The 25,188-nt window shown below is 39.6% G+C and overlaps 1 protein-coding gene across 2 annotated transcripts in view; it reads left to right on the forward strand.

Moving 5' to 3' along the window:
* Positions 1–25,188, forward strand: part of FLNC (filamin C) — a 56,504-nt gene that overhangs the window by 22,168 nt on the left and 9,148 nt on the right. The window contains exons 5-36 of one of the 2 annotated variants that reach the window (XM_069979406.1): positions 2,925–3,043; positions 3,917–3,994; positions 4,657–4,819; positions 5,046–5,246; positions 8,605–8,742; positions 8,867–8,993; positions 9,327–9,463; positions 10,123–10,316; positions 11,107–11,220; positions 11,340–11,483; positions 11,616–11,739; positions 11,981–12,141; positions 12,336–12,426; positions 12,855–13,024; positions 13,170–13,287; positions 13,423–13,685; positions 16,111–16,708; positions 18,394–18,567; positions 18,930–19,092; positions 19,767–19,927; positions 20,010–20,177; positions 20,264–20,387; positions 20,479–20,635; positions 21,708–21,897; positions 22,015–22,038; positions 22,206–22,453; positions 22,555–22,650; positions 23,475–23,574; positions 23,874–24,014; positions 24,293–24,421; positions 24,580–24,753; positions 24,976–25,137. In XM_069979406.1, the coding sequence (XP_069835507.1) occupies positions 2,925–3,043; positions 3,917–3,994; positions 4,657–4,819; positions 5,046–5,246; positions 8,605–8,742; positions 8,867–8,993; positions 9,327–9,463; positions 10,123–10,316; positions 11,107–11,220; positions 11,340–11,483; positions 11,616–11,739; positions 11,981–12,141; positions 12,336–12,426; positions 12,855–13,024; positions 13,170–13,287; positions 13,423–13,685; positions 16,111–16,708; positions 18,394–18,567; positions 18,930–19,092; positions 19,767–19,927; positions 20,010–20,177; positions 20,264–20,387; positions 20,479–20,635; positions 21,708–21,897; positions 22,015–22,038; positions 22,206–22,453; positions 22,555–22,650; positions 23,475–23,574; positions 23,874–24,014; positions 24,293–24,421; positions 24,580–24,753; positions 24,976–25,137 (5,151 nt within the window). The remainder of the gene's footprint in view (positions 1–2,924; positions 3,044–3,916; positions 3,995–4,656; positions 4,820–5,045; positions 5,247–8,604; positions 8,743–8,866; positions 8,994–9,326; positions 9,464–10,122; positions 10,317–11,106; positions 11,221–11,339; positions 11,484–11,615; positions 11,740–11,980; positions 12,142–12,335; positions 12,427–12,854; positions 13,025–13,169; positions 13,288–13,422; positions 13,686–16,110; positions 16,709–18,393; positions 18,568–18,929; positions 19,093–19,766; positions 19,928–20,009; positions 20,178–20,263; positions 20,388–20,478; positions 20,636–21,707; positions 21,898–22,014; positions 22,039–22,205; positions 22,454–22,554; positions 22,651–23,474; positions 23,575–23,873; positions 24,015–24,292; positions 24,422–24,579; positions 24,754–24,975; positions 25,138–25,188) is intronic. The other variant, XM_069979414.1, reaches the window with a different exon arrangement.

Consider the following 25,188-nt stretch of genomic DNA (forward strand, 5'->3'; position numbering starts at 1 on the left):
TTTGAACAAGGAATGTATTTTTAGATCACTTAAAAATAGAATCCTCATGTTAGTAGGTAAGGGTTAAAGTGGGAGATCAGGTAGCCCCCGCAGTTCCCTTTCTGCTGGCTCTCTTAGTGTAACACGATGTCTGGGTGAGCTCATGCTCTCAATCCGCTCTGCTCCGTCTCTACTTGGCAGCGTCACGATTGTTACAATATGTTGATCTGCAGCAGTCAAACTGCCTGCTGCCAAAACTCCCAAATGTGGACAATTAAAAGACAGGGAGGACCACAAAACAAGTTCCAGTGGGGCCTTACTGAGTCCTGGATCTCTATGTAGTTCTGCAGATGAAGGGATAAGAGCACAGCTTGGTCAGTTGTATGGATACTTCTATAATCTTCTATAATGTCCATGAAATGGAGCTGAACACAAACCTAAAGAGACAAAATCTTAACTTCATCACAGCTTGTGCAGATAAGTACTATGGGGGATATTTATCAAAGGGTGTAACATTTAGACAGGTGCAAACTGGCCACAGCAACCAATCACAGCTTCTCTTTCCTTTCATCAGAGCTAAAAGCTGAGCTGTGATTGGTTGCTGTGGCCAGTTTCCACCAGTCTAAATTTTACACCCTTTGATAAATCTCCCCCTATGTATTTAAGATTAAGAGCTGTGTGTGTGCATGGGTCAAGTATTCATATAAAAAGTCAACAAGACATAGTGAAATGAATTAGTTAAATGACATAATGTTATGTTAAAGTGTCGCTGTCATTATAACTTTCAAAATCTAAATCAACGGTAGATGTGATAGAAAGCAAGTTTGCAATATACATTCATTATATATGTTTAGTTATCATGTAAAACACTGCACTTCCTGTATTCTGCTCCTTTTTTGATTAAGAGTCTAAACACAGGAAATCCAGTGTTTCCCAGGCCATCTGAGCGCTCACAGAGAGAAGTCAGTCATGTGATTGATGGACACATTGAGCCGTGAGTCTCTGTACTGGCCAGGACTTCATGTGCTTAGTCTGTTTTTTCAAGACTAAAAATCTGCCTTCAGGAGACTGGACCTGGATTTCTAGTAATTTCAGCTTTGTTTACAGCATGAAAAAAAAAACAAAAAAAAAAACAATGAATGCAAACTTGCTTTATATCACATCTACTGGTGATTTAGATTTGAAAGTAATAACTACAGGTACACTTTAAAGAAAAAATAGCAGGTATCAGGTATAAACCTGCTGGTATGGGATAATAGGGCTGATGATGCTGATAACATTGTTAACTTTATCATAGTGATCCGTTACACTGTTTTGGTGATACAGTTAAATAAAGTGATTTGCAAATTAGCTGATTTTGTGCACAGGGTGCTCCCTGTCCCCCAAATACACCAGTCTATCCCTTACCTATGTTGCTATACCTTTTAATAAATATTTATGTGGCTCCTCTGCTGTGACATCCTCCAGTCCTCAAGGCCCAACAACAGGTCATGTTTTGATGATATCTTATGCAAAGAACACCTGTGGCAATACATGGTGCACTGACTATATCACCTGTGAAATGCTAAGGAAATCCTCAAAACATGACTTATTGGTGGTGGTTGAGTACTGGAGTTGGGGAACACTGCTCTAGCTGACTTCTTACAGTAGACAGGTTCTATAGTAAGTGTATGGAGTCCATCTCCTGCAAGGAATCATATAGAGTGACAAGTTGGTTTTAGGATAGGGAAGCTGTTACCCGAAGCTGGTACCCGCCCCGCTGTCCCTACCTACTTGCCTCAGATGCTCTAGGTGGCAAGTGGACAATTACGTATGCATTGGCCGCACGCATCGGCGACACCAGGAGCCGAAAACATGGCCCTAGTCCTAACAGTTGGGGAGTAAAGCACTTAGCTTTGAGCTTCTCCCAAGTACATCATAGTCATACACAATAGTCATGAGGGTCTAAACATCCAGACCCTGACCAATAAAAACTTTTGAAATGTCTGTGTGACAGTAGCGCTTTAGAATATATGCTGTTGTTAAGAGTCACAAATTGATTTAGAGTTTTATCCCTAGTCTTGATAATATCAATTTTGTGTATTATTGAAAACCATTGCTGTTTACACATTTTTAAAAACTATCGCAGTCACAATTAAAGAAGCAGTTCACTTTTTATTTTTTTCGCCCCCCCAGGTAGCCGCTGTCAAGTATACTTACAGAAGATGATCGGTGTCCCGTTCCCGTCGGTCAGTTCCGTCCCGCGGTGCCGTTCACATCGGGCGCGCGCTCACTTCCGCCGGCGCTGTGACTCCTCTTCTCTCCCTTGTCATTTGAACGCCGGAAGTCACGCGCTTCCTTAGAGAATGCATGGAAGCGAGTGACTTCCGGCGTATAATCACTGGGCAGAGAAGAGGACTCGCAGCAGCCGGCGGAAGTGAGCGCGCGCCCGATGTGAACGGCACCGCGGGACGGAACTGACCGACGGGAACGGGACACCGATCATCTTCTGTAAGTATACATGACAGCGGCTACCCGGGGGGCGAAAAAAATAAAAAGTGAACTGCTTCTTTAATGGACTACCAACATTATTTTTAGTATTAATTGGGCTGTTTCCTTTGTGCTCTTTCATCAGTCAGTGAAGCTCTTGCACTTGTTAGCACGCATGGACATGTCACAGAGAATAACATTGATCCAAAATACAGAAAATAGAAATCTATGTGCCCGCACTATGGCTTTGTGCACCTTAGATATTTACGGTGTCATTTCACAGTGCCATAATACAGAAGCAGCACTGCTTCTATGGAAGAATTTGATGCCTGCATGAGAAGTCTTTTAGTGTAGTCCTTGCACCGGCATTTGTTTGTAACCTTACTGTGTATAATAATATTATGGCCATTGAAATATTTGACATTACCTTTCTGATCTGCTGCTAAATGTTACATTGAATGATAAATATTTTACAGGTATTGAACCTGAAGGGAATATGGTTTTGAAGCCCGCCTTTTTCACAGTGGAGACTATTGAAGCCGGTCTTGGGGAGGTGCTGGTCTTTGTAGAAGATCCTGAGGGACACACAGAAGAGGTAAAGATTTAGGGGGATTTTCATAGCAGTAATCCAGTCTGAAGCTGGCACAGATATCTCTGCGCAAAGTTTGGCCAACACCGCACAGTGGTAAATTTATTTATAAGACGTGTTGTCGGTAAATCTGACGAGCAACTGTCAGGGCTGGCGTGAAATATGGAGATTTTACTAAATTCATACCTTAAAGTGTAACTGTCATTTAAATTTTTATTGCAGAAATCAATAGTTTAAGCAATTTTAGGAAACTCTGTAATAGGTTTTATTAGGTAAAAAAGCCTCTTTCTGTAAAGCCATCTTCATCAAAGAGGAGCAAACTGAAAATTAGTTTGCTGAATCCATTACAACCTATGGAGGGGGGATGGATGGAGGGGATAAGTGAGCAGGAAGAGGACAGAGCCAAACTGTCTGGGCACATAAAATGCTGGATTCAGAGGGCAGAAAGGTCACCCCCCCCCCCCCTCCCTTCTCCATAGAGCATAATGGACACAGAAATTCTGCTTCTTCTGACATGAGGGGGAGGGGGGGAGGGTTGGAAAACAGCTTTTTAAGTGAAAAGGAACGTCTTTTACTTAATAAAACCTATTGCAGAGTTTCTTAAAATCCTTTGAACTATTAATATTTATTGATTTCTGAAAAATGACATTTAATTGACAGCTACGCTTTAATATTATAGCCGTGTTACATTTTATCAAAAACAGACATACTAAAAGTTTACTCCTATTGTAATAAAATAAAAAATTGTGTAAATCACATCTACATCCTAAAAAATATTACATGTCCATGGCTCTTATAGATCAATGTACCTTTTTTAGAGTGCAATTGGAAGATGTATTTGCTCTACTATATATCTTAATCTATTCTCTTATTTCACAGGCCAAAGTTATCCCCAACAATGACAAGAAGAGAACATACTCAGTCAGTTATGTGCCAAAGGTAGCAGGCCTCCACAAGGTAGGACACATAAAAGTATTGGTTCTTTAAAGGGAAACTGACAGCACAACATGCTGGAACACACAGCAGCGCTGGGTATGTAGTATGTATGCACTGCTCATGTGATCAACAACAGGAAACTGGCAACATGCATATATGCATATCTGTGCTGTCAGTTTTCCAGATTACACTTCATGTGTGAAGAACATTATAAACTTGCATTGTAGGTCTTTTTATATTATAATTGTTATAGCCATGTTATAATTTACTGGTGTAAACTAATAATAACACAAGGAAATAATTCTCAGCCTTCTTAACTTTTGCACCCTAATAAATAATAATTCTTCTCTCAGAGAGTCTGCTCTCCCTTTTTTCCAACGTCAAAAAGAGAATGTGAGAAAGTGGGAAGTCAGAAAAAATGAATTTGTTGACTTCTTCATTTTCCCCTAAAGTACAGCAGCTCACATTTAAGTAAACAGGAGCTGAGCTGCACTAATCAGGTGTGGCCACTATGCAGTAAATTGTGTCAACTGCTTTAAGCCTTGCTGACCATCATGCAGATACGCCATCAATAATCGTTGCCCAGAAACCCCCTTTAATTGTTCAGATGGTTATTGGAACTTTGTATACAATTATGACCTTGAAAATAATTGTTTGCCTTAATTTCATTGTGTATCCCATAGGTGACAGTGTTATTTGCTGGTCAGAACATCAACCAGAGTCCATTTGATGTCAATGTAGCTATGGCTCTTGGAGACGCTAACAAAGTTACAGCAAGAGGACCTGGTCTAGAACCTGTGGGAAATGTTGCCAACAAGCCTACATACTTCGATATCTACACAGCAGGTAATGTCACCTCAAGATGATAACTTTAGTAGACAGTAAGACAATAATGGACAATACAGCCTATTATAAAGTAAAGGTTTCAGGAGAAAGAAAACAACAAAAAATCCCAAGTTTGGCAAAAACATATCAGATCTCTAGAGATCCGGGAGCGTTCTTTCACAGGACATTATTATACAACAATAATATATACATACATTACATAGAGATGTTTGCCTTGCTTCCATAGGTGCTGGGTCTGGTGATGTTGGTGTGGTCATTGTTGATCCCCAGAATCGTCAGGACACTGTGGAAGTTGTTCTGGAAGACAAAGGGGACAATATCTATCGCTGCACATACAGACCTAACATGGAGGGACCTCACAAGATCTATATTACCTTTGCTGGAGCTCAAATTCCCAAATGTCCATATGTCGTTAACATTGCTGAAGGTGAGTTTACTCATCATCTGTCAAATATGAGTAAAATCACTGTCTGGAACAAGTCCTGTGCAGTGTCATCATGCATTCTGTACTAAATGATTGTTTTATGTCTCATACAGTGTTTCATATCTATAGAAATCTGTTCTGCTAACAGTTGGCATTCTCCTTCACCGAAAAGCAAATTAACCTTTTTTTTAACTATTGATCAAGCACCTATTAACTATACACATGGATTATATGCTTATATGTCCCATTTTACATGTTTTCAGTCATATCACTAGTCATTTTAGGCATGCAAGAGTGGCTGTAAATGTAGTGCTCTAAGCTGCTAAATTAAAAGGGTATACAGATAAACCCCTTCTTTATGCCTCCCTACTTGGTGCCTCTTCTATGATCCAGAGTAGAGAGCTGCTATGGGTGGAACGCTGGGCCAGTTTCTGCTCAACAAGGTGTTGTCTTCATGAGACAATCATTTTAAAACATCTTTCCACTTTTAAAACATTCCACAGTTTAAGGGTAGCTTCACACGTAACAGAATCACAGCAGATTTCACATTGCGAGTTCACAGCGAAGTCCGCTGTGGATCCCTTACTGTCAGTTTGAATAAGATTGCAAACTCGCAGCAGAATTTTCATCCCGTTGCGAGTATGTAAACGACCCCCCCCCTTAACCCGCCGCGGTCCGGTGTATACATTATTGGTCCACACTCCAGCTTGCTTCTGTGGCTCCCGGCATCCTGACCTCCCGCTCAGCCAATCAGTGGCTGAGATTGGCTAAACAATACATCAAGATACTGGGAGCCCCAGAAGCAATGTATTCATCGGGCCGCCGCGGGTTAAGGGGGGGGGAGCAGCGTTTACATACTCGCTGTGGTATGAAAATTCCGCTGCAAGTTTGTAATCCTATTCAGAATGACAGTAAGGGATCCGCAGTAGATTTCACTGCAAACTCGCAGCAGATTTCCGTTACGCGTGAAGCTACCCTAAATCTACGAAAGTAATGGAGAAACGGGACAAATATTTAGCTTTACTGGTTTTATATCAATTTGGTATTTTTGGTCTTTTCATTATTTCCAGCTGATTTAGTTTTAGTACAACACCTTAGTTCTAGTTGTATATCTGTTGCTGAATTCTGCTTTAGAAATGAGCAGAGAAGAAATGTGTAATTATCATCTTTCGCTGGCGGCAGGATACTTTGTCAAAATCCTGCCGCCAAGCTCCCTGTGGAGATGTACATCGGAAATGGAATTCTCCCGGCAGCACTGTTGATCGCACTGTATACAATAGCGCTGCCGGAAGAATTCTGTCTCTGTTGCACACCTGTACAGGGATCGCGGCAGCAGGATTTTGACAGTGTATCCTGCCGCCATTGAAAGATGATCATTGTTGATTATTAATTAGTCGATTTTTACTTCATTTGGGACATTAATAATATTTTCGGGTAAGCTGCAACACAAGTCTAAAAAGGGTTGCCAGAAAACCCATATAAACTTTGTCCTGTAGTTTGCATGGATTACTGCATGTGTGTATGGATGTGAAGCAATCATTGTCTGTTATTAAATACGTATTTGTCATTGCTTGTATTTTTGGTCACCATTTTGTAGGTAACGTGCTGCATAATTCGCCTTTGCTTTATATGACTTTCTCTCCCCTATGTTTCTTTGCTTTTCCAATAGCTGCAGTCTTGCCCCCGACTCTCAGCACCCCTCCCCTTCAGGTCACCCCTCAGGCTATTGCCACCCCGCCTCCTGAAAAAGCCAAGAAAGTGGCCCCCCCACCTCCACCCAAACCTAAACCACGCAAGTCAAGTTAGTATGGCCTGGCAAGAGTGAAAGGGCATGAGCCTTAGCATGGCTTGCCCAGATAGCATAGTCTAGCTTGTGCATGGGAGTCGCTTTGTGAGCTTATATTAGTAATAGTGAAAACCGTGTCCTTGCATGCTGTAAGCATGATCTGCCCAAAACAGTCCTCACCTACCTATTGTTAGAACAACTGGCGTAAATGGGGAAAAATGGCAGTACATTATATGGAACATATCTGCCATGTTTGTATGGCTTTATAATAATAATACTGCATTTAGGCCACATTCACAAATCCAAAATGTAGCCTGCGACCGCAGACCACACTACAAATGTGCATCAGTAGTTCTCCATGCTTCATGGCATTACATTAAAGGGGTTGTCCAGCGAAAATCTTTTTCTTTCAAATCAACTGATATCAGAAAGTTATATAGATTTGTAATTTACTTCTAATAAAAAATCTCAAGTCTTCCCATACTGCTGTGTGTCATGTGGAAATGTTGTTTTATTTTCAGTGCTCTCTGCTGACATCTCTGGCCAAGACAGGAATTCTGTCTCAGTTTTCTATGAATCCCCATAGAAAACCTCTCCTGCTCTGGGACAGTTCCTGTCTCGGCCAGAATTGTCAGCAGAGAGCACTGTGTCAGACTGAAAATAAAACATTTCCACAGGACACAAAGCAGCTAATAAGTATGGTAAGACTGGAGATTTTTTAACAGAAGCAAATTACAAATCTATATAACTTTCTGATATCAGTTGATTTAAAAAGAAAAAGAGTTTCGCTGGACAACCCCTTTGACATAGAGATCCGTGCTGCATTTCCCAGTGCATGCTATATGTCCTTTTTTTTGCGGCACAGACTGCAGTCCCATAAACATGTACGGATGTCAGAACAGGGCCATTGAATAACATTGGTCCAATATTCTGTCCGCAATTGTGGACAGAACTAAAGACGTGTGAAACATCTGTTTAAGGTGGAACATAGAAAAATAAGTAGTGGCAGGAATACTGGGGTCTTTATTATCTGTGTTTGTTCAAATGGTAATGGACACTCGTCTTGGAAAATCCAAAGTAAGGTGGTGTTTAATGAAGCATATATGTATGATTTGTTAGATATTATATTACTCAGTATCATCTAGTGCCAGATTTGTAGCAGATTTTCCCAGTGCTAAAACAAATGAATCTTTCACTCCTGTCATAGTAAAAGAATTTGTCATAGAAACCAGGTACACTTCTTGGGACCACAATGCTCAAATGATCAATACAATACTTTGTACTGTATTGCTATTGTTTGCACTTGCACGTGGGTTTGAATTCTCTAGTTATGTAAAAACACTATTACTCAGGAATGACCACTGCATTTTGTTTCTGTATAAGGTATACGTTAAAACAGACCCATCGCTGAACCCAGCTATATATAATGTGGTAATTTGCTGGGGTTCAGGGTTCAGTTAAGCTAAATAGTCCCATATTTTGGTTATATGTGTGTTGCAGTATAATTTATAGGGTAGAGTTAACTTGTAGTCTGGATCAACAGTCATGGATGTAGCACATTTATTTTTCTTGCAGCATGTAACCCTAGTGCCTGCAGAGCTTCAGGTCGTGGACTTCAACCAAAAGGTGTTCGGGTCAAGGAAATTGCTGATTTCAAAGTATTTACCAAAGGAGCAGGAAGTGGGGAACTGAAAGTGTCCGTAAAAGGCCCCAGTGAGTAGAGAAACTGCATTTCAATCGTTATCACACTGATCATTCATGCTTATTATATAACATGATTAAGAATATCCTTGAAGCCTATTACATACATGTCTTAATGCGATCTTCTATTTAACAGAGGGCACAGAGGAGCCAGTAAAAATCAGAGATGTTGGGGATGGGGTGTATGAGTGTGACTATTACCCTGTGGTGCCTGGAAAGTACACTGTAACAATCACATGGGGTGGATATGCAATTCCCAGAAGGTGAGGATATAAACCTTTCTAAACCTTATCACTCAAGAAATAATAACATAAAATGTAAATTTTCACTTCAAGGTGGACAGGATTTTCATGGACATATATTGCAATCTTCTTTCAAGTATACGGATGTCTGTGTTCATTTCCATTCATGGTGCCATTATATTTTGCATCTCTTGTTCCGTTGGGCAAATTTGTATAATTTTTGTCTATTTACCATAACCTAGCCCTGTTCACCAAGTCTCATTGAATTCAGTGTTCTCTGGAACATGTGGTCTGTCTGCTAGTGCTATATTTTTCCAGTCTACATTCTCATGTTACTTCTTACTTCATACACAGTCCATTTGAGGTCCATATTAGCCCTGAAGTAGGAGTACAGAAAGTGCGGGCATGGGGTCCTGGCCTGGAAACTGGCATGGTTGGCAAATCAGCAGATTTTGTAGTAGAAGCCATTGGTACAGAAGTTGGAACACTTGGTAAGTGTATTAAAGTATAATTGTAACAGTAACTTTTCAGGATGTGCTGTCCAGTGTATATATAAAGTGCAGCGTTCGCTATATCTGGCCTTTCTATCACTTGTGTTTGGCATTCCCCCCCGGGTTATCACCGTACAAACTTCATCTCTGTGTCAGCATTACTTATCCTGACACAGCTACAATGTGGATGCAGACTAGCCCCTTTGCTGCCTCCTATACACTATATACATAATATAAAAGTTATTCTACCTCAACCGTAGAAACCTACAGAAGTTCCCAGACCAGTACCGATCAGTCTGACCTGTGATTTTAGCCATTTCTCTTGTCAGAAACCCTGCATCCTCTCTATCTGCCTCTCAGGACTACCTGATAACTTATCCCCTTTGCCCCCCTCCCTCCATAAGCTTGTATGGGCAGTAGAAGCTTAATGTGCTTCACTTTGTTGTTCACAGCTTTCCCTTCTGGGTACAGAAGCTATCTCTTTCACCTAAAAAGATGTATTAGAGAGTTTCTTATAATTGTTTGTACTATTGATTTCTACAAAGTTATTTGAAATTACAGTTACAGTTTAAAGGGTAAATATGCTACAAGAAGCTAATGATATGACTTACTGTACAATGTTCACGATCTCCACCGTAACACCCACTCTATGCTTCTAGGATTTTCCATCGAAGGACCGTCACAGGCAAAAATTGAATGTGATGATAAGGGAGATGGATCTTGTGATGTTCGCTATTGGCCAACTGAGCCTGGCGAGTATGCTGTGCATGTGATCTGTGATGATGAAGATATCAAGGATAGCCCCTTCATTGCTCACATTCTACCAGCCAGCAACAAAGCTTTTCCAGAGAAGGTATTGGCCAAATGAGAATAAAGTCAGAGTAATATTTAGATGGCACATCATAGTTGTATGTATAAGGTACATATAATGTTTAGGCTGACTTTCTCTTTAAATAGTCACAGTGGAAGAGTCAACAGCATTAAGGCTATGGATGCCTTTAAAAGTATTTTTTATTATTGCTCCATATGTGTTTATTAAAAAAAATGAAATGTTTACTTTGTTTTCAGTAATCCATCAGAGAAGTAATATGGTAACAGGCTTCATATCAGCCTTTGTCTTCTCATTTGTACCATAATAAACACAAAGAAAGAATAAAAAGAAAAAAGATTTTTGGAATATGATATTTCCATATAAATAGTGGAGGTAGTCTTTACTTAAAGATGCCAATTCACCTTCCAAAGTTGTAGTCACTTTGCTCACTTTCCCTCTCCTATTTCAGCGTTATCCCTGTCTCTCACACCAGCTGTTCTTTTACAAGTTATAAGGGAGGGTGAGGAGGACACATTTGTCTAACTGGGCTCTGACCTTTGTGGGCTCATCTTCTAATCCCTCGTTCCTTTCCAAACATAATTTATATGACTGGTAAACTATTACTAGCATCAAAGGAACAGAGGATATGTCCAGCTCATGAACTTGAGGTTGACTAGTAGCTCGTGGGGCATCCTGTCATGGAGACAAAAATAATCCTGTGCTGGATTGCAAAAATATACATTGTCCTCTTTCTTAGATAAGTCTAGAAATACATACACAGACAGTTTTTCTAACCTTTTACAGGTTCATTGTTTGCCTATTTTCATTCCAGGTAAAGGCATATGGTCCTGGTCTGGAACCCACTGGTTGCATTGTAGAACACCCGGCTGAGTTCACCATTGATGCCCGTGCTGCCGGTACTGCTGAGCTAAAAATCTATGCACAGGTGAACTTTCCTCATGGATCACTAATTATAAAACACTGATGTTTAGACATCTCGATGTAATGCAATGAGCATGTGAAGTTAATAGGAATAAACATTTAACATTGCATCTCGTCTTTCAGGATGCAGAAGGAACACCCATTGATATAAAGATCAAAGACAATGGGGACAACACATTTGTGTGTGTTTATATACCAATTAAACCAATCAAGCACACCATCATCATCTCATGGGGAGGGGTCAATATCCCTAACAGCCCATACAGGGTAAGGCTTTTCCAGATTGTACTGCTGTTGCCATTTTGTTATATACTGCAATATTGTTAAATAATTAAACGGGTTATATGTTCCCGGTCAATATTTAGCACTGTCCCTTAACCATATACTTTATTATTTTAGGTGTCAGTGGGTGAAGGCAGTCACCCCACCAAAGTTAAAGTTTATGGACCTGGTGTTGAAAAAACAGGCCTGAAAGCCAACGAGCCAACTTATTTCACAGTGGATTGCAGTGAGGCAGGACAAGGTAATTGACTTTTAAGAATAAGCCACAGCTATAGTAACATATCATTTGGGACAATGTGTAGGGAGGCACGTCATTTAAAAACATTTCATAATTTTTTTTTGTTATGAGTAATGATGAGCGAACTTGCGGCATGTTCAGATTCGGCAAGTTCGCTGATCACTAGTTGCGAGAAAGCACTGGAGAACAGTATCGTCAAATCAAGACTAATGCAGATTATTTCATTGTGTTTGTCTGTCTACAGGAGATGTCAGCATTGGGATTAAATGTGCTCCTGGTGTTGTGGGACCAGCAGAAGCAGATATTGATTTTGACATTATAAAAAATGATAATGATACCTTTACTGTGAAGTATACTCCACCAGGAGCTGGGAGATATACCATCATGGTCTTATTCGCTGACCAGGTAAGAACACATTAGTGCTAAAATAATTTGTAGCAATAAAATATGACTTTTATAATTCATAACTCTTTTATAATCCAAAAGTGCAAAATTTGCCATTAGATAACAATAGTCCAAGTTTTATTGCTGCCTTCTACTATTGCTACATTCTACTTAATATATGTCTGTCTTTAAATACAAACCTTTCTCACCTACAGGAAATACCTATTAGTCCATTCAGAGTCAAGGTAGACCCATCACATGATGCTAACAAAGTGAGAGCAGAAGGTCCAGGGCTCAACCGCACAGGTAAGAGATTTTATTAGTTATTGTAAGACAGCTGACTTATAAAAGGGCTAAAAATTCTAAAACTGCTTAAGGCACTTGCTTTAGTCTTTTTATGAACCACTTTATGGAAGTGAAAGAGCTCCGCTGTGCACAGAAAAAAGAGTAAAGGTGCAGCAGTGCAGATTCATTGCTGTGGCCCTTCACTTTCCTGATCATTGGGGGTCCTACAGCTACTGATCATTATGTGATGGCATATCCTAGTGATAGTCAATCACTTTAATACCCCTTCAAGAAAATCTGAATAAAATGTTTCTTGTGTACAAACATGATCTATTTTGCTGAGACACTGACCTGAAACATTTTTATTAATCATAGTTTGGTCTGTGTTAGGCATATCATGCTGAGTTGGAAAAATAAGGTTGCTCATTTCACCTCTTTTTTACATACAGGAGTGGAAGTTGGTAAGCCCACTCATTTCACTGTGTATACCAAGGGTGCTGGAAAGGCCAAGCTGGACGTTCAGTTTACTGGAACCTTAAAGGGTGAAGTTGTTCAAGACTTTGAAATCATTGACAACCATGACTACTCATATACTGTGAAGTATACAGCTGTGCAACAGGTATGCTCATCATTTATTAAAGTTTATAGTCAGCCTTGACTTTGCACACTGTTTAGTTAATGGTAGTTATGTCCTTGCTTGTAGATGTAATGCAAACATATCTATAAATGTGATAGCACACAATCATGTTCTTTTCCTTTAACAGGGTAATATAAGCGTTTCTGTAACATATGGAGGGGATCCCATCCCTAAAAGTCCCTTTATTGTCAACGTGGCTCCACCTCTTGATCTTGGCAAGGTTAAAGTACAAGGACTTAACAATAGTGAGTAGCAGCTTGATAAGATTCATTTCAGATGTTTATAATATAAAGAAATGTATGTAACACATGTGTGTACCCTAACATGTACGCTCACATCCTATTTGAAATTAATACAATGTTTTGCTTTCAATAATACAGAAGTGGATGTTGGAAAGGATCAAGAATTCTCCATTAATACTAGTGGGGCTGGTGGTCAGGGTAAAGTAGATGTGAAGATCACATCTCCATCACGTCGCCCTATTCCCTGCAAAGTGGAGACTGGTGTTACTAGTGAAATTCACACTGTAAAATATATGCCTCCTGAGGAGGGACCATACAAGGTGGATATTAGCTACGATGGCCATCCTGTGCCGGGCAGCCCATTCTCAGTGGAGGCAGTAATGCCCCCTGATCCTTCTAAGGTAACAGTTGCTTTTTGTCATTATATTATCAATTTATATGCCATGATAATTTATATAACTTTTAGGTTTATTTTCTCTTCTGTCTCCATAATATTTTCACATCATTGCTCTACCTATGTCATTCATGTTTGGCCTCTATCCTTTTCTCCTGCATTTTTATTCATTCCTGGCACGTGCATGGTTTTTAGCCATATGTTTCTCATTGTTGTGTGTGCAAGCTGTAGAGTGAGTGTCAGGCCAGAGCAGCCAGAAAGGCGGGAGAGGCATATCTATGTATAAATAAACCCCAGGTTAAGATATGGAAACATCCCCTTCAGAAACATTATATTCAGGGGTGGAGAATGCACACCCCAAACATATGCCATTTACTACATTTCCTATACATTATTACTGCTAGCAGTTAATTTGATAGATCATCTTAAGATAAATAAGTGTCAGATTAGACAAGGCAGAGTAAAGGAACTGTCCCATGACAATGAAACACTGAAGATTTCATCTATTTGTGCTACATAGGTCATTGAATGAAATGGTCATCATGTAAGAAAGAACTAGTTTAGTCTCACTATTTATAACCTGCACCCTCTCTGATAGAATATACAGATACTACTGTAAGATAGTCACTTTGTCCTAAAAATGGCTGAATACTGACATCTGGGAAAACCATATAGTAAGGATGTACTGGGAAACTTCAGCATGCATTATTATTACCTTACCGTAAATGTTCCTGTTTGGCAGAGAATCTTGATTCCTTTACATAAAGGTTCCTGTATTGGTAACATATCACAGTTACTATTTCTATCCAGATGTGGCTGTTTCATTAACCCCTTAACGACATCGGGCGTAAATTTACGCCCTGATGCCGGTAAGGGAGTTCAGAGCGGGGCCGCGCGGCGGCCCCGCTCTGAACCGCGCCGGTCCCGGGTGCCGCGTGTAGCCCGGGACCGTAGGTATTAGCGGGCACGGTCCGATCGCCGTGCCCGCTAATACAGTAATCGGATGCAGCTGTCAAAGTTGACAGCTGCATCCGATTACCGGACGCAGCGTCATCCCTGGTGTCTAGTGGGGAGATCGCTCCTCCGGGATGTTGTCCCGGAGGAGCGATCTCCGCAAATGAAGCCGGCCGGGGACCGCTCCAAGATGGCGCCGTCCCCGGCTCGGCACTCGTTTACTTCCGGCTGCAGCAGCCGGAAGTAAACGAGTGCCTATCTCATGGATCTCTGCAGCATATCTATGCTGCAGAGATCTCAATGAGAGATCAAAGCACTTATACTAGAAGTCCCCCAGGGGGGCTTCTAGTATAAGTGTAAAAGTAAAAAAAAAAGTGTTGTTAATAGTAAAAATCCCCCTCCCCTAATAAAAGTCTGAATCACCCCCCTTTTCCCAGGTTATAAATAAAAGTAAATAAATAAATACATAAACAAACATGTTTGCTATCGCCGCGTGCGTAATCGCCCGAACTATTAATTAATCACATTCCTGATCTCGCACGGTAAATGGCGTCAGCGCAAAAAAATCCCAAAGTGCAAAATTGCGCATTTTTGGTCGCATCAAATCCAGAAAAATTGTAATAAAAAGCGATCAAAAAGTCGTATATGCGCAATCAAGGTACCGATAGAAAGATCACATCATGGCGCAAAAAATGACACCTCGCACAGCCCCATAGACCAAAGGATAAAAGCGCTATAAGCCTGGGAATGGAGCGATTTTAAGTGTTGTATATTTGTTGACAATGGTTTAAATTTTTTACAGGCCATCAGATACAATATAAGTTATACATGTTACATATCGTTTTAATCGTAACGACTTGAGGAACATATATAACAAGTCAGTTTTACCCCAGGGCGAATGGCGTAAAAACACATTTCCCCCAAATAAACAAAATGCGTTTTTTTTTTCAATTTCACCACACTTTAATTTTTTTTCTGGTTTCGCAGTGTACTTTATGGAAAAATTCAGCCTGTCATTGCAAAGTACAATTAGTGACGCAAAAAATAAGGGCTCATGTGGGTCTCTAGGTGGAAAAATGCAAGTGCTATGGCCTTTTATGCACAAGGAGGAAAAACCGAAAACGCAAAAATCGAAATTTGCTCTGTCCTTAAAGGGTTAATGCAGCGTGTTTCGTGGGTTTCAATCCTTGCAGACATACTGTAGTTATTTGTTCACTTATTTTGTTTCTGCCTGAATTCTGTGATTCCTGTGAAGCAGATGTAAAACATCATGTATTACTGGTTAGAGGAAATTACTAAATTAACTGCTTAAAGTAGAGAACATAATAGCTCAATGAGTAAGATTTTACATTGAAAAATACCTATAATGGAATAAAGACATCTTCTACACTAAGCAGCCCTATCCGGAGGTTTTATTAGGATTTTAGATGGACAGCTTCAGACTATATAGGGTAACTATATTTTACTTTTCTATCTAGGTTCGCGCCTACGGACCAGGGCTGAAAGGGGGGTTTGTGGGCAAGCCTGCTCCATTTGCAATTGACACCAAAGGAGCTGGTACCGGAGGTCTTGGTCTGACAGTAGAGGGACCATGTGAAGCCAAGATTGAATGCCAGGATAATGGAGATGGCTCTTGTTCAGTTTCATACCTCCCTACAGAACCAGGAGAGTATTCTATCAACATTTTGTTTGCAGATGCCCATATCCCTGGTTCACCATTCAAAGCTGACATTAGGCCAGTGTTTGATCCCAGCAAAGTGACCGCAAGTGGACCTGGATTAGAAAGGGGAAAGGCTGGTGAGGTAGCCACCTTTACTGTGGATTGCTCTAAAGCTGGTGAGGCTGAGCTCACCATTGAGATCTTATCAGACTCAGGGGCTAAAGCTGAAGTTCTCATTCAAAACAATAGTGATGGTACCTACAGTATTACATACATCCCATCATGCCCTGGAGCTTACACCATCACAATCAAATATGGAGGACATGCAGTGCCAAAGTTCCCAGTCCGAGTAAATGTGGAACCAGCTGTGGACACCAGTGGAGTGAAGGTCTATGGTCCAGGAGTAGAGCCGAGAGGTAAGTACGCTGGGTAATATATTAATATATGTTGTATGTCTCTTTAAAAAGTATAAAATATAATAGTTCTACCAAGGCTGCCATTTTAATATATGGTAAATTGCAAATTTACTTAGCATCGTTTTATAAGATGAAGTATAATTGCATTGAGAGAGTTAGTATATTTCAAGCATTAAAGTGGTTATCCAGGCAGGTGGTAAGGGAGGTGGTAAATAAAACAAGAAAAAAACAAAAAAACATAAAGTTGCCTTCCTTCCGCTGCTGCCATTACCATGGAGCCCTGGTCCAGTCAGAGGCTGAGGCGGAGGCCCACTGTAGCCACTGACTTGCTAAGTAGGCCTATGACATTACAACCCCAGTCCTGGAAGTGCTGCACAGCATGGGCCATGGCTCCATGATACTGGCGATGGATTGAGGAAGGTGAGTGTGTTTTTTATTTTATTTACCACCTCCAACAACATAGTTGAACAACAAGAAACATGCTGCTTGGATAATCCTTTAAGTTGTCTTAAAACAGTTTACTTAAAGGAAATGTCTACCTTTAAAAAACTATTTACACCTTTGTAAGTATGTTGCTTCACTAATTTTAGTCACATGGTAAATTCTAGCACAGAGCTGAATCCACAGTTTGGCTGGTCATCATTGGCAGCAGTCAGTGGGCTAGCCACCAGACAGATCCCTAGCAGCTTAGCTGAGATTCCATAATGTGTGGGACACTTAGCTGCTGCTACATTACTATGTATAACTTGGATGCAAACCTCCAGAGTAAGGTCTGTGCACACACAGAGCAGCAGAGACATGTTAATTCAAAAGCTTGAAGCCTGTGAATGCAGCTCATGACTGTAATACAGGGTTTTAACGGACTATGTTACATGAAAAAACTTTTAACATGTTGTAGAGACATGTAAAAGTTTTGATGGTCAGGTTCTCAGTGCCAAGACTGCCAAGACTTCCACTCATCGCTAGAAATAAAACTTCTTTTTAATAACTATTTATTTATAGAATTTTTAAAGTAAGGAATATCACAAGTAAATATATATAAATATAGGCATAAAGAACAAACAAAAATCAAAACAGCATACTGTTGAGTAAATGATGTAAATGATGAGTAAGTCATACAAAATGCACATGTATATTAGGAAGTGAGACCAAGTGAATAAAGTGGATTTCGGGGGAAAACAAAAGGGCATAAGATAGGAAACTTAGGTGAGTGGGGTAGGGCAAAGGTCAACCACATAGAAATGCTTCAAAACATCCCATGGATTCACCTAAGTAGTGGTGGGATAGAGAAAAGCTAGATATCCAATAGCCTCAAAAAAGGGAACTCATTTAAACAGTAAACCAAAGAAAAAAAAATGAAGAAAGGAAAAGTGAAGCAAGATGGACATATAATAGAAAGCCTATAGGTCTGTCTCCTGCAATGCAGAGCAGGGAGAAGCAGGACTCCCTTACTCTCCCCTTGATCTAGGGATTGGTGAAAGTCTGAACACCCAGTCCCCCAACGATCAAAACTTTTCTGTACAACATGTCACACGTGTTTTAAACTGACAGGTACATTTAAAATGGCTTCAAATATGTTAATATATATCACTGTAAGGGAACACCTTTATGTAAGCACTATTAAAATGGCAATGTCATAGTACATAGATAATACATCAATAATTCTGCTATTTCCTTACCATCAGGTGTCTTACGTGAGGTCACTACAGAATTTACTGTGGATGCTCGTTCATTAACAAAGACTGGTGGAAGTCATGTGACCACCCGTGTCATCAGCCCTTCTGGTGCTGTCACCGAAAGCCTTATAGCTGATAATGGGGACGGCACATATCATGTGCAGTACACTGCTTATGAAGATGGTAAGAAATCATAGTCCCAAAATGTAATAGTAAAAGAGGTCATTTTGATTTTGAGTGGTCATTTTTATAGGGATATCTTTACTATATTATTGTCTCAAAATATTTGATGCATAAATAGAGGTGTAAAAGAACTTGACTACTGGAGTCAGTAGAAAATATACAATATACACATACTGGCAAAAGTATAAAACTACTATTGATACACAGGTTCTTTAAGTGATTTGTTATATTCAGAATGAGTGGCAAACATTGGTTATAGATCCTGCCGCCAACCGTGATCAAAACTCGTAATAGCTTTTTTAATTGCTAGAAGGTTCTTTTTGTTAGGATGTGTTTTAAACCTTTGTCTTCTAAACCAACAGGAATTCATTTAGTAGAGGTACTTTACGATGATGTTCCAGTGCCCAAGAGCCCATTCCGAGTCACTGTAACAGAGGGCTGTGATCCATCCCGTGTACGAGCATATGGCCCTGGGCTAGAAGGTGGAATTCTTAACAAGTCTAATCGCTTCACTGTAGAAACAAGGTGAGGACAGTCAGTGTGACAATGCCATACTTCACAGTTTTCCAAATATCTGCATGTAGTCACTGAAAGAAAACATTCACTGCATACATTAGGAAACTTAAAAACGATCCTGAAAATGTGCTGCCCATACAAACATGGCTATGTTCACACTACGTATATTTGAGGCTGTATGTTTGAGGCTGTATAGCAACCAAAACAAGGAGTGGATTGAAAACACAGAAAGGCTCTGTTCACATAATGTTGTAATTGAGTGGATGGCCGTCATTTAATGGCAAATATGTGCTGTTATTTTAAAACAACGGCTGTTGTATTGAAATAATGGAAGTTATTTACCGTTATATGGCGGCCATCCACTCAATTTCAACATTGTGTGGACAGATCCTTTCTGTGTTTTCAATCCACTCCTGGTTTTGGTTGCTATGAGGACCTGACATGAGGACCAAATACAGCCTGAAATATACATAGTGTGAACCCAGCCATAAGGTTTATTACGTTAGGTATGTTTTATCTTTGTAGAAGCATGGGATCCTTCAGGGTTATCATAGATAGATGGTGCCATTGGATCCAGCAAATAGGAGGCTCTTTATCCCTTTCAATAAACAATTATAAATTTTCTATATGTAACGCAAAAATGTTTTTCCAGATAACTGAAACACTTGCTCTCCTTACTACAGGGGTGCTGGCACTGGCGGTCTTGGACTTGCAATTGAAGGTCCTTCTGAAGCAAAAATGTCATGCAAAGACAATAAAGATGGCAGCTGTAGTGTGGAATATATCCCTTTCACACCAGGAGAATACGATGTCAATATCACCTTCGGTGGGCGACCAATCCCAGGTACATTTTTTAACTTTCGTTTCCCTGAAAAATAAGAAAGTAAAGTCGGAAGTAAAATTACAGCGTTATTGTTTTTTTGTAGGAAGTCCTTTCCGTGTGCCAGTAAAGGAGGTGGTGGACCCCAGCAAAGTGAAATGTTCAGGTTCTGGGTTAGGAGCTGGTGTTAGAGCACATGTCCCCCAAACCTTCACCGTAGACTGCAGCAAGGCTGGACTGGCACCTCTAGAGGTGTTGGTGCATGGACCCTCAGGTATTTATGAGCAATTAAAGTATAATAAAGGAAGGGATTGTTTCAATGAAAGATATTAATTTATTAGCTTGTTTTGAATGGTACAGGATTGGCAGAGCCAGTAGATGTTCGAGATAATGGTGATGGAACTCACACAGTTAACTATACTCCTGCCACTGATGGTCCATATACAGTATCTGTAAGATATGCAGACCAGGAAGTACCACGAAGGTAAGATAGTTGGCTAAGATCTTATAAGCCTTGTAAGTCCACAGACTCTCAGATTATACATATATATAAATAAATATATGTTTTTATACAGCCCCTTTAAGATCAAGGTATTGCCTACTCATGATGCAAGCAAAGTGCGTGCCAGTGGCCCAGGTCTCAACACAGCAGGTATCCCAGCCAGCTTACCTGTTGAGTTTACTATTGATGCTCGTGATGCAGGAGAAGGACTTCTGACTGTTCAGATTCTGGTGAGTACAATGCTCACTATTATATGTTAACTAACTACCCTGTAGTATTTATACTGTTTTATGTAATCAATCTACTACATAGGTAATGTTTAGTCCAGTAAGAGTATACAAAGAATAGCATGCTACTGATGAACCCTAATTTTGAGAATTTTCTATCCATTTTTATTTTTACCTTTGTCACTGCAATAAAAAAGTTAACTAAAATATTGCTTATCTAAGAACACAATCCCTGTCCATATGGTATATTTATAAAAACAAGTGACCCCTTTGAGGGCTCCTCGAGCAGCTGGAAGATTTGTACATCCCGTTAGAATGAGCTCATTCATATTTCGGCACTGCTAAGAAGTGACAATAAATCTCCACCTAGTGGAAGCAAGGAGTCTTTAAATTAGGTAAAAATAATAAAAATAAAATTTTATATAATGGAAAATAAAAATTAAATCAAAATCAGCTGCACTATTTTATATATGTAGTAAGTATTATTAAATTATTAAGTACATTTTATGTTTAGTTTTTCTATATTTACTTCCTCTTAATTTATACTATATTATACTATTCATTATATGAAAGATGTATCTGGTATGATCCAATTTGCAAGCTGTCCTATAACTTTTTAAACTTTTCCATACAAATATTACAAATACAATAGTTTTAAAATCTCAGCAAATGTAGTATTTGGAAACATGTTTTCAAATGTGTACTTTACCAAAAGGTAAAATGAAAAGTGTCGGTCCCTCTTTTCCCCAAACCATACTGCTAATGGTTGAATTAAATAGGTGGGGATGTAATGGAGAAGTTGGAGCTCAGTCAATGCAAGAATTAATCCTCAGCTAACAGTCACCATCTGGCGAGTGAGAAATATTCACACAGGCATTAGTGAGTCACACAACTCGGGATATATGATATTCTGCAGACAGAAAGGGTACCTTGCCATCTTTAGGATATGATTAAAGAAGTTTAAGTTGTCACTGTAGTATAGAAAGTGGTAGCAACCAAAAATGGTGCTTGTATAATAATGGAAATGTATTGTGCAATGATGTTTGAGAGTTGGAATTATTTTAATTTTCTACAGGACCCTGAAGGAAAGCCAAAGAAAGCTAATATTCGTGGAAATGGTGATGGTACCTACACAGTGTCTTATGTGCCAGACATGGCAGGAAGATACACCATTACCATAAAATATGGGGGAGATGAAATTCCCTATTCTCCTTTCCGCATTCATGCAGTACCCACTGGTGATGCCAGCAAGTGCTTAGTGACAGGTGAGCCCTAACATGACAGACAACAATCTCTAAACAGCATATTTGTTATATGTTGGTGCTTAGTACTAAGTGCACATGTATTCCCTTACTTAACACAGCTTTTTTCTATTTTTATAGTGTCCATTGGAGGACATGGATTAGGTAAGCTTTTATGTATTTGTTAATAAAATGCACCTTGTGTTAAATTTCATCCATTTAAGAATTAGGCCATTGATGATTTTATTCTAATATAATAGCACAAATGTGTTTTGTTATTTGAATAGCAACTACTGTATCTAGAAAATAATACTGTCACTTGGATTGTTCAGGAGCCTGCCTAGGACCCACCATTCAAATTGGAGAGGAGACCGTCATCACAGTAGATGCTAAGGCTGCAGGAAAAGGCAAAGTTACCTGCAAGGTGTCTACACCAGATGGGGCAGAACTTGATGTAGATGTGGTGGAAAACCAGGATGGTACTTTTGATATTTACTACACAGCACCTGAACCAGGGAAATACATCATCACTATTCGGTTTGGTGGAGAACACATTCCCAACAGTCCCTTCCATGTGGTGGTAAGTGTCCAATAACTCTTAAGAAATGGTCCATGTTCTACATTTACCATTTAACTTGACCCATTAACATGTTTAACTATTCACTTCCCCCCTCCTGCCAGGCGTGTGATACCATTCCAATCATAGAGGAGCCATGTGACACTGTGCAGCTACATCAGCCCTATGCTGCACACCTACCTGGCTATCCAACTCACTGGGTATAATAACAGAGAGAACTCTTAGCTCTATTACTGTATCCCTATCAATCTAGAACTCTAGCTCTTGTTCCATTACTTTCCTATATACAGCCTATACTTTTTTTTGCATTCTATCCTTGCTTGCTCTATATAGTACATCAAAATGGTATAATTATGAATCTAAGCCTCAAACGGATTTGATTAAGAAAACCTGTTCTTACTAGGTGGTCCACTAGGGATGAGAAAAGTTATATGACTAATATGTATCTGACATATTCTCTTTTGTTGGAAATAGACAGTTTAACAGAATAGGATTCGCACTTGGTGGATTGCTCATACAATTAAAATATACACTATTCGTTGCACTAGAAGATTAGGCTAAGTGACCTTATATTGGGTAGTAGTAAAGTCTAGAGCCATTGGTGTTACATATGGACCACACCCCCCTGAGGCAACAAGAGCTGCCAAATTCTATGTTTGCAACAGTGTGACGTTATGGGTAACCAAGGCTCTGTTAAGAATAGGTCAGACACTGACCCCTGGTGGACTTTATACAAGTCTGCTCTAAGAATAATGCATCCGAGAATTCCAATAACAGAAACTCCCCAATGTTGATCTGTTCAAATGTTTCTTTCTTCTGACCAAAGATCACATTTAGGTGGATTTTCCTGTTAAGCTTCACATCTTGTGTCTCGTTATAGGTATTGCATGACATTTTCTATACCTTGCTCCCTTTATTCTTCTGTTACTCCTTTATCATATTTTATAATTTTCACACTTTCACATGCTGTCATCCATTTTTGTGAGTACTAAGGCGACTTAAAGCACTGCTTGACTTTCTGCAGGCTACTGAAGAACCTGTTGTTCCTGTCGATAATTTGGACACCATGCTCAGGCCATTCAACTTAGTGATACCGTTCACTGTACAGAAAGGAGAGATTACAGGTACTTTAATCCAGTCATGACTACATAATATAACTCATGTTATCTCTGTACCACTGAAAAAGAGCGACTGGGCAAGACAATGAGAATAACCCAATATTATAGTCTTTTAGTCTTTATACCAGACATTGCTCAATAATTTCATTTAGGAAAACCTACTGTAGAAGACCAACCCAATTGTATGACCTTAGCTAAGCTGTTGGGAATATGTACTCCGCCTGTTTTTGAAAACAATCAGCAGAATTATGAATGCAGTTCTAAATTGTTTGTTAATGCAACTTTCTATCTGTCCATCCATCTAGGTGAGGTCCGCATGCCATCTGGCAAGACTGCTAGACCCAATATCACTGACAACAAAGATGGCACCGTTACTGTGAAATATGCTCCAGTGGAGAAGGGATTGCATGAAATGGATATAAAATATGATGGAAATCACATTCCAGGTAACTGTTTCCTGTTTCCTAATTTCCACCTGATTATGGAAACTCTATGGCATTTTTTACTATATGCCTTGTTTGTACAATAATAACAAAGTTTGTGATAAAGTAACAATTGGATGTGGGCTTGTTCTGTGTAGATGCCAGGTGGTTGCTATAAATTAGTTCCCCTTCTTGCACCTAGGCAAATAATGTTCCTAAGATAATTTACCTCTTGATCATCAATTATAATCTTATAGCTTTACAGGCTAGCACTAATGCTGTCAATATACCTTTACTTCTAGGTAGTCCACTGCAGTTTTATGTAGATGCCATTAACAGCCGACATGTGAGTGCATATGGACCAGGCCTTAGCCATGGAATGGTAAACAAGCCCGCCACATTTACAATCATCACAAAGGATGCTGGAGAAGGTAGGTGGCACCTCAAGCAGTTATTTGACATACAGTATCCCTCTCTCTTTCATGTAAAAATCTACATTGAGCTCACTATTTTATTGTTTATACACGATTGTACAAGTTTCAGTGTTATACTATTGAGCCAAACATCTCCACTTTATGTCCTATGTCAGGTGGCTTATCACTAGCTGTGGAAGGTCCATCAAAGGCAGAAATCACTTGCAAGGATAATAAAGATGGTACATGCACAGTATCCTACCTGCCTACTGCTCCTGGAGACTACAACATCATTGTGCGCTTTGATGACAAGCATATTCCTGGCAGTCCATTCACAGCGAAAATTACAGGTGATGTTATCAGAATGCTCTAGAAGTCCAGTCCTCTGAATGTGTATTTTTCCAATGTAAAGCATCATGGTTATTGATTGTTGGCAGCCTCTAATGTTCGGGTGTGTTATTCTCGTCTCTTTGTTTTAGGCTTAAAAACATGATAGGTGTTACAGTTATATATCTGTTCTTTTTACCAACTAATATATTTTTTAACCCATTATATTATTTATATCTCAACAGGTGATGACTCCATGAGAACTTCTCAGCTCAACGTGGGAACCTCAACCGATGTGTCCCTCAAGATTACAGAGTCAGATCTAAGCCTGTTAACTGCTAGCATCAGAGCCCCATCTGGGAACGAGGAGCCATGTCTACTAAAGAGACTGCCTAACAGACATATTGGTAAGGAAAACAATAAAGCTTTACATAGCTACATCTTACAATTCAGAAAAG

This window comes from Dendropsophus ebraccatus, chromosome 1, assembly GCF_027789765.1.
Source record: "Dendropsophus ebraccatus isolate aDenEbr1 chromosome 1, aDenEbr1.pat, whole genome shotgun sequence".
In the NCBI taxonomy this organism is placed as follows: domain Eukaryota; kingdom Metazoa; phylum Chordata; class Amphibia; order Anura; family Hylidae; genus Dendropsophus; species Dendropsophus ebraccatus.